Raw genomic sequence first — 9,910 nt, forward strand, 5'->3', positions numbered from 1 at the left:
CCATTGTTTACATACAAAACGACAAAACAAATGCCATTTGACATTTACGAATAACAAGACAAAACAAAAAACAAGATAGACTGACATAACCTCAATGTATGCACAAAATTCATTCATTAACATTTGACAGCTGAACGGGATTAAAAGAGAGACGAGAAAAAAATTACATTTCATGATACGCGATTAGTGAAAAAAATGAAATGTAGTTGAAATTTTTTTTAAGAAATTTTACTAAAAACCAATAAAGAATAAAATTTTATAGTTTTACATCAAATAGTTTAACAAATAAACAACTGCAAACGTATTAAAAGGATAATAAAGTGTTTTAAAATGTCGACCACATCGATTGTGCAACAATTTGTGACGGGTCTGAAGTCTCGGAATCGCAATGTGCAGAATAAAGCGGCCCAGGATCTTTTCCTGTATGTTAAGACCGAACTCAGGGAAATGTCCCAGGAGGAATTGGTGCAATTTTTTGAAGATTTCAATGATCAAATATTCAGTATGGTCATGTCGACAGATATAAATGAGAAAAAGGGTGGCGTGTTGGCCATAAGTGAGTAGTAATGCTGGATTTAGTTGTTCTGGAAGCTTTTTTAATGTTCATTTATGTATTTTTAGAATGTCTGGTTAGTGGTGATGTTATAAATACCATGAAACGTATTACCAAATACTATAATCATTTGCGTGATTTATTGCCTTGCAATGATGTGTCTGTCATGGAAATAGCCGCACGCACACTGGTGAAATTGGCCAATTTGCCCGGGTCCAAAGGAGCAGAATCATTTGAATTTGATATAAAAAGAGCTTTTGAGTGGTTAAGTGGTGACCGGCATGAGGTATTTATTAAAATAGATAAACATTTTAATGTTGTTAAAACTGAAATATTTTTTATAGTATCGTCGCCATGCTGCTGTTTTTATATTGCGTGAATTGGCCGTGGCCATGCCCACCTATTTCTATCAACAAATTTCCACTTTCTTTGATCACATTTTTAATGCTATTTTCGATCCCAAACCGGCTATACGTGAATCAGCCGGTGAGGCTTTAAGAGCCGCCTTGATAGTCACTTCTCAGCGAGAGAATACCAAACAGTCTAGTGAACCTCAATGGTATAAAATATCCTATGCTGAAGCTATCAAAAGTTTCAATGAAGATCCTGCCTTGCTACAAAAAGAACCCAAAGGCATGACACGAGATGATCGTATACACGGCAGCATGATTATATTTAACGAATTGTTTCGCTGCTCCAATGCCAATTGGGAGCGGCGTTATAATACTTTAAAAGCCCTGCTACCAGATGCTTTATCCTGTAAATTGGGTGATGGTGCAGGGGTGAATTATGTGGGCGGTAGTGGTGGCAGTAGTTCTAGTGGCGGGGGACATCAATTGACCACTATAGTACCGCGATTAAAAGCGCCTTTTGTTAAGAAATTAGGTTCCACACATTTGGTGGAATTGGGTGAACAGCATCAGGTGTCCAACCATAAATTTAATACGGTAAGTCGGGAAAAAATTAAACATTTTAAAACCTAGTTCAAATATTTCCTTCTTTAATACTAGAGCAACATCTTAGAATCCTCTTATGCTCGTGAGGTCATTATGGAACATTATACCATCATATGTGAAAATATCATAGAACAAAGAAACTCCAAATCGACTTATGTACAACAGGCTCTTTTACAAATTCTACCCCGTCTGGCGGCCATAAATCGTGAAATTTTTGTACAAAAATATTTGAAAATTTGCATCAATCATCTGTTGATGGTGTTAAAGGGCAAAGAAAAAGATCGCAATATAGCCTACATTACAATCGGCTATATAGCCGTGGCTGTGGAGAGTGACATTGATAAATATTTGAAAACCATTATGATGGCCATTAAGGTAGCTTTACCACCTAAAGAGGCCACTAGCAAACGTAAAGCCGCCATTGATCCGGCTATATTTGCTTGCATCACTCTACTGGCTCATGCTGTTAAGGCCGGCATTAATAATGATGTGCGGGATATTTTAGAACAAATGTTTTCAACTGGCCTTTCTCCCGCCCTCACGGTTTGTCTACGAGAATTGGCTGAGAATGTACCATTTTTGAAGTCTGCCATAGCTGATGGCTTAATAGGTGTTCTATCACAAATTTTAATGAATAAACCGGCTGGTATGAATTATGGCAATATGATGTCGGGTCCAGTATCTATGGATTCATCCATGAATTTATCACAAGATGTTCCGACCATTGTTTTGGCTTTGCGTACGTTGGGTTCGTTTAATTTTGAGGAACAAAATATGTTGGATTTTGTGCAAAGGTGAGATAAATTTTTTTTTTTTTTTTAGTAAAAAATATTTTTTGTTTATAAAGCTTTGTGGCGATGAGAACATTTTTATCAAAAAAAAAAAATATCTTTTTATATGAAAAAATATTATTTGTTTATGAAAATTTTTTTTTATAAAAAAATATAAAAAGCTTCTCTATGAAAAGCTTTTTTATGGAAATGAACTTTTATGAAAAGCTCCTGTGAACATATTTTTTCTATTAAAATATTTCATTTTTATAAAAAAGCTTTTTATTGAAAAACTCCTTAATGAAAAATTTCTTTAATGGAAAGTTCGTTTTCTGTGAAAAATTAAGCTTTTTTCTATGAAAATACTCTTTCTATGAAAAAACCCTTTTTCTATCGAAAAACTTTTTTATGAAAATTTTATTTCTTTGAAAAAGGTCATCCTATAAAAATACTCTTCCATTGAGGAAGCTCGTTTTATATGAAAAAGCTCTTATTAAGAAGGAGCACCTTTTATCTATGAGAAGACAGTTTCTCTATAAAAAAGCTATTCATGTATTTCTTTAAAAAAGCTCTTTTATCTATGGGAAGACACTTTCTCTATAAAAAAGCTATTCATGTATTTCTTTGAAAAAGCTCTTTATTTATAAAAAAAACAATATTTTTTTTTTAAAATCTTTTTTCTTTGAAAAATTTACTTTTTTGTGTTAAACATGTTTTTTTTTATATGAAAATAAAGCTTTTTACTATGAATAACTCTTTTTCTATAGGAAAGCTTTTTTCTATGAAAAAATCTTTTTTTAATTTTTTTTTCAATAAAAAAGCTCTTTAAAAATCCTTTCAATTACAAAGTTCTTGTGAAAAAATTCTATGAAAAAGCATAATTTCAATAAAAAGCTCCTTCCTATACCAAAGTTTCTTTCTAGGAAAAACTATTTTTATAAAAAGCTTTTTACAAAAAAAGTTTTTTTATAAAAAAGATATTTTATAAAAAAGATATTTTATAAAAAATTTTTTCCATAAAAAAGCTTTTTTTATATATACAATACCCTTCTATTTATCCTAAAAAAGCAGTTTTTCTATGAGAAAGCTCTTTAAAAAATGTTGTCTATGACAAAGCTTTATTTCTATAAAAACTATTTTTATAAAATGCTTTTTATAAAAAAGCAATTTTTTTTTATCACAAAGCTTATTTTCTATGAAGAAACAGTTTTTCTGTGGAAAAGCTTTTTTTCCGAATTTTTCTTTTATTGTTTTATAAAAAGTTTTTTCAACGAAAAAAAGCTTCTTTTCGTTGATCATAATTGTTATTTATAAATAAAATATTTTCTTATTTTTAGATGCGCCGATTACTATATTAATCACGAGCATCAGGAAATTCGCTTGGAGGCGGTACAAAGTTGTACACGACTACTCAAGTTAGCTGTGCAAAACGCCGATACTTCTGAAAATTCAAAAACTCTCAGTGATACGGTATCCCATGCTATTGAACGTTTATTAATAGTAGCCATTACCGATATGGACTGTAATGTAAGAGTACGTATTTTACGTTTACTCGATGAAACCTTCGATGCCGAGTTGGCTCAACCAGAATCCTTAAGTGCTCTCTTTATCACCCTAAATGATGAAATATTTGAAATACGTGAATTGGCTATGGTTACCATAGGTCGTTTATCGGCCATGAATCCGGCTTATGTCATGCCTAAACTGAGAAGAGTTATGATTCAATTGCTAACCGAATTGGAACATTCCGGTATGAGCCGTAATAAAGAACAAAGTGCTAGAATGTTGGATCATTTGGTGATTAGTACACCACGTTTGATTTCATCCTATATGAATCCCATATTAACGATATTAGTACCAAAACTAAAAGAACCTGAATCCAATCCGGGCGTGGTGTTAAATGTTTTAAGAGCCATAGGAGATTTGGCCGAAGTGAACGGTGGTTCGAATGAAATGGAAATGTGGGCAGATGATTTACTTTCTATTTTACTGGAAATGTTGGGAGATGCAGGTTCTCCGGATAAAAGAGGTGTTGCTCTGTGGACATTGGGTCAATTGATTAGTGCTACAGGACGTGTAGTTACTCCTTATCATAAGTACCCGGTTTTAATAGATATATTGATAAACTTTTTGAAAACCGAACAAAGACGCTCTATTAGACGAGAGACCATACGTGTTTTGGGTCTTTTGGGAGCCATGGATCCTTATAAACATAAAATGAACAAGGGTTTGATAGACAGTCAAAATGATAGTGTTTTGATTTCGCTAACCGATTACAAAGTGGAAGAGAATCAAGATATATCCACTGCCGAACTGTTGGTCAATATGGGCAATATATTAGATGAATATTATCCTGCTGTAGCTATAGCTGCTCTCATGCGCATTTTACGAGATCCCACTTTAAGCAGCCGTCATACCAGTGTCGTCCAGGCAGTTACTTATATTTTCCAAAGTTTAGGCATTAAATGTGTGCCGTATTTGTCTCAGGTATTACCCAGTCTCTTGGAAAATGTACGCACTGCCAATAATAATTTAAGAGAATTTTTATTCCAACAATTGGCCATTTTGGTGGAAATAGTACGTCAACACATCATCACCTATATGAATGATATCTTCAAATTGATTAAGGAGTTTTGGACTAATAATACACCCTTACAGTCTACTCTCATCAATCTAATAGAACAGATAGCTGTGGCCTTGGGAGGAGAATTTCGGAACTATTTGGCTCAATTGATACCACAAATCTTGCGCGTTTTGCAGCATGATAACTCCAAAGATCGTAATGTTACCAAACGTTTACTGCAGGCTTTAAAGAAATTTGGCAATAACTTAGACGACTATTTGCATTTAATAGTGCCGCCCATAGTTAAGCTATTCGATTCACCCTATGTACCCCAACAGGTATCTTTGGTGGCTTTGGAAACTATCGATCAGTTGGCTTGGAATCTAGATTTTACCGATTTCTCTTCACGCATCATACATCCCTTGGTCAGAGTGTTAGATAATGAACCCGATTTGCGTGATCAAGCCATGTCCACTTTGTGCTCTTTGGTTATACAATTGGGCAAGAAGTATTTGGTTTTTGCTCCCTTAGTTAATCGCACCATCACCAAGCAGCGCATCGTCAACTCGCAATATGAAAAATTGCTCTCGAAACTCCAGTCGAATACCACCATGTGTCTGGATGAGGAGTTCTTAATGAGACAAACGAAATACAAAGCCACTACTGCCTCTAATGCCATGAGTGATGCCAACACCACCATAAAAAAACTAAATGTATCCACGGCTCAGCTATGCATGGCTTGGCAAGTTAATCGCCGTGTTTCCAAAGACGATTGGGTGGAATGGTTAAAACGTTTATCTATTGGTTTGCTAAGAGAGTCCAGATCCCATGCCTTGCGTGCTTGCCGTGTTTTGGCCGAAGATTATGATAAACTTTTAAGAGATTTATTTAATGCTGCCTTTATTTCCTGCTGGACAGAACTGTCCACCGAACATAAAAACGAATTGACCAAGTCGTTGATACAGGCTTTACAAGTCACCGATATGCCCGAGATTACTCAAACCATTTTGAATTTGGCCGAATTTATGGAGCATTGTGATAAAGATCCCATTTTAATTGATCCTAAACTATTGGGTACCCGAGCCATGGCTTGTCGTGCTTATGCCAAGGCCTTGCGTTACAAGGAGGAGGAGTTTGTTAGCCATAAAGATCCTCATGTCTTTGAGTCCTTGATTTTGATTAATAACAAACTGCAGCAGAAAGAAGCGGCCGAGGGTCTACTCACCACTTATCGCAATGCTGTGGGTGGGGAAAATTCCCGTTTTAAAGATGAACTTAAGGTTCAAGGTAGATGGTATGAGAAGCTGCACAACTGGGATCAGGCTTTAATACATTATCAACGCAATTTGAAGCAGGATAACAATGATATGGAATCAAGACTGGGTTCTATGCGCTGCTTAGAGTCTTTGGGTGAATGGTCTCAGCTGAGTCGTGTGGCCAAGCAGGAATGGGATTCCTTTGGTAAAGACATCAAATCTAAGGCTGGCCCTCTAGCCGCTGTTGCTGCTTGGGGTTTACAGGATTGGGAAGCCATGCAGGAATATGTTAGATGCATACCCGAAGACACGCAAGATGGCTCCTTCTATCGTGCCGTTTTGGCAGTGCATCATGATGAATTTGAGTTGGCTCAACGTTTGATAGATGAGACTAGAGATCTCTTAGATACCGAACTTACCTCGATGGCAGGAGAATCTTATGAGCGAGCTTATGGTGCCATGGTTTGTGTACAAATGTTGGCCGAACTGGAAGAAGTTATACAATACAAGCTGATACCCGAAAGAAGAGAACCGTTGAAATGCATGTGGTGGAAACGTTTGCAAGGAGGACAACGTCTAGTTGAAGATTGGCGTAGAATTATTCAAGTACACTCTTTGGTGGTAAGACCCCATGATGATATACACACCTGGCTGAAGTATGCTTCTTTGTGTCGCAAATCCGGCTCTCTGCAGCAATCGCATAAAACTTTGGTCATGCTATTGGGTTCGGATCCCAGTGAAAATCCCTTGGATCCATTACCCTACGATTTGCCACAAGTAACTTATGCCTACACCAAACATATGGCTGCCTCCGATAACATGCAAGGAGCCTATGACCAACTAAGCCGCTTTGTCAACACCTACAGCAATCAACTGAACTGTATGCCGGATACAGTGTATAAACAAGAAGATCATCGTCTTTTGGCTAGATGCTATCTACGTCTGGCTATTTGGCAAAATAAACTTCAAGGGCTAGAACCCGAGGCTGTGCAAGGAGCTTTAGAATGTTTCGAAAAGGCCACAGACTATGATCCCAACTGGTATAAGGCCTGGCATTTGTATGCCTACATGAACTTTAAGGTGGTGCAAGCTCAAACTTTAGAAAACCCCAAATCACCCATTGACATACACAGTGGATCGAAATTGGCGGAAAAGGAAAGAATGTATATAGATCAATATGCTGTGCCGGCCGTACATGGCTTCTTCCGTTCCATTAGCTTGATTAAGGGCAATTCCTTGCAGGATACTTTACGTTTGCTGACTTTGTGGTTTGATTATGGTCATCATTCAGCTATATATGATGCTCTTCTATCGGACATGAAACTTATTGAGATTAACACTTGGCTGCAGGTTATTCCCCAGTTAATAGCACGTATTGACACCCATCGCACTCTGGTGGGACAATTGATACATCAGCTGTTAATGGATATTGGAAAATACCATCCTCAGGCTTTGGTTTATCCTTTAACTGTGGCTTCTAAATCCGCCTCGGTGGCTCGTAAGACTGCCGCCTTTAAGATATTGGATTCTATGCGCAAACATTCTCCCACTTTGGTCGAGCAAACCATGATGATTAGTGAGGAATTGATTAGGGTGGCCATTTTATGGCATGAACAGTGGCATGAGGGTTTGGAGGAGGCCTCACGTTTATACTTTGGTGATCGTAATATTAAAGGAATGTTTGAAATATTAGAGCCTCTTCACGCCATGCTCGAGAGGGGACCACAAACTCTTAAAGAAACCTCCTTTTCGCAAGCCTATGGTCGAGAGTTAACCGAGGCCTATGAATGGACTCAAAGATACAAGTCCTCTAATTCTCTCATGGATCTGGATCATGCTTGGGATAATTACTATCATGTATTCCAAAAGATATCACGACAATTGCCTCAATTAACTTCCCTGGAATTGCCATATGTGTCACCCAAACTTTTGGCCTGTAAAGACTTAGAATTAGCAGTTCCCGGCTCTTATAACCCAGGACAGGAATTGATTAGAATAAGTTTTATCAAAACCAATCTACAGGTCATCACCTCCAAACAGAGACCACGCAAATTATGCATTCGCGGTTCCAATGGCAAGGACTACATGTACTTGCTAAAGGGTCACGAGGACTTAAGACAAGATGAACGTGTAATGCAGCTGTTTTCTTTAGTAAACACCCTACTTTTAGATGATCCTGATACCTTTAGAAGAAACTTGGCCATACAACGTTATGCTGTCATACCGTTAAGCACAAACTCTGGCCTTATAGGCTGGGTGCCACATTGTGATACATTACACACTCTCATAAGAGATTATCGAGACAAAAAGAAGGTTCCGCTCAATCAGGAGCACCGCACTATGTTGAGCATATCCCCCGATTATGATCATTTGACTTTAATGCAAAAGGTGGAAGTGTTTGAATATGCTCTTGATCAAACTCCTGGTGATGATTTGGCCAAATTACTGTGGCTTAAGTCACCCTCCTCGGAAGTATGGTTTGAAAGACGCACCAATTACACCAGATCCTTGGCTGTTATGTCTATGGTGGGTTATATTTTGGGTTTGGGTGATCGACATCCTTCTAATCTTATGTTGGATCGCATGAGTGGCAAAATATTGCATATAGATTTTGGTGATTGCTTTGAAGTGGCCATGACACGTGATAAATTCCCTGAAAAAATACCCTTCCGTTTGACACGCATGTTAATTAAGGCTATGGAGGTAACCGGCATAGAGGGCACTTACAGACGCACCTGCGAAAGTGTTATGTTAGTTCTTCGCCGCAACAAGGATTCCCTAATGGCTGTATTGGAGGCCTTCGTCTATGATCCTTTACTTAACTGGCGTTTATTGGATACCGAAACGAAAAATCATCGCACTAAAAATGCCAATAATTCGGGAGGCGGCATGGCTGGTGGTGGCAATACCGGCAGTTTGAGTAATTCCATTGATGACAATATCTTACACAGCAATACTGCCACTAAGTCCAAAGTCTACGATAATAATTTTCTACTTGCTCCTCAAATGGGCAATACCACAAATACCGACATTACCAACAGTCGCGCCAGTAAGGTAATTAAACGGGTTAAACGTAAACTCACGGGCAATGATTTTCTCACACAAACCAGTTACACTGTGCAACAGCAGGTGGATATGCTGATACAACAGGCCACCAATAATGAGAATTTGTGTCAGTGCTACATAGGCTGGTGTCCATTTTGGTAAAAACAAAATTTTCATCATTAGTTTTAATTAAATACATTTATTATACATATTTTAACTGTTTTTTTTTTTTATAAAATACTGGCTTTTAAGTTTCCTTTTTTTTTATTATTACAAGTTTTAAGCTTTTGTTTTTTAGCTTTGCTTTGTGAAATTCTTCTTTTTTAACAAAAGTTCTATTAATTTATATTTAACAAAATATTGAATTTTAATTTAGTTTATATTTATATGAAGTTTAAATTTAATTCATATACATTTATGTATTAATTTACTTTATATACATACTTTATACATATTATAATCACTTTTACTATTATTTAAGTTATAAAAATGTTTATTTACACGTTCGATTTCTTTTTCCTTTTAAGTTTATTTTAATTTTTTTTATTAAATTGCTTAAAGTAACATTTATGTTAAACAAAAAATGAAATAGTTTTTAAGAAACTTAATACCGAGTAATTAAATAATAAAATATTAAAAATAAAACCGTTTGTTTTTTTTTTGTAATTTCATTTTATTTTTGGCGTTAGAAAAATTTGGGAAAAAATTAACTTTAAACTTTTTTTTATAGAAATCAAGTATTGTTTAAGTCTATATTGAAGATTATT

The 9,910-nt window shown here is 36.2% G+C and overlaps 1 protein-coding gene across 1 annotated transcript; it reads left to right on the forward strand.

Moving 5' to 3' along the window:
* The first annotated feature begins 134 nt into the window (after positions 1–134).
* LOC119612900 (serine/threonine-protein kinase Tor) lies at positions 135–9,474 on the forward strand. The gene is made up of 5 exons (XM_037968790.1): positions 135–556; positions 622–839; positions 898–1,500; positions 1,564–2,303; positions 3,617–9,474. Exons 1-5 carry the CDS (start codon positions 331–333, stop codon positions 9,303–9,305), a joined length of 7,476 nt encoding a protein of 2,491 aa, XP_037824718.1. The 5' UTR covers positions 135–330; the 3' UTR covers positions 9,306–9,474.
* Positions 9,475–9,910: the final 436 nt, after the last annotated feature.

Source organism: Lucilia sericata, unplaced genomic scaffold (genome assembly GCF_015586225.1).
Source record: "Lucilia sericata isolate MDLA Ls3-8-SP2 unplaced genomic scaffold, ASM1558622v1 Contig001865F_arrow, whole genome shotgun sequence".
In the NCBI taxonomy this organism is placed as follows: Eukaryota; Metazoa; Arthropoda; class Insecta; order Diptera; family Calliphoridae; genus Lucilia; species Lucilia sericata.

What these genes read in the sequence shown, in the direction of transcription:
- LOC119612900 (XM_037968790.1), top strand. Translation starts at nt 331, where the DNA reads ATGTCGACCACATCGATTGTGCAACAATTTGTGACGGGTCTGAAGTCT. An exon ending in CCAACCATAAATTTAATACG is followed by an intron (nt 1,501 to 1,563) that starts GTAAGTCGGGAA and finishes CTTTAATACTAG; the next exon opens with AGCAACATCTTAGAATCCTC. An exon ending in ATGTTGGATTTTGTGCAAAG is followed by an intron (nt 2,304 to 3,616) that starts GTGAGATAAATT and finishes TCTTATTTTTAG; the next exon opens with ATGCGCCGATTACTATATTA.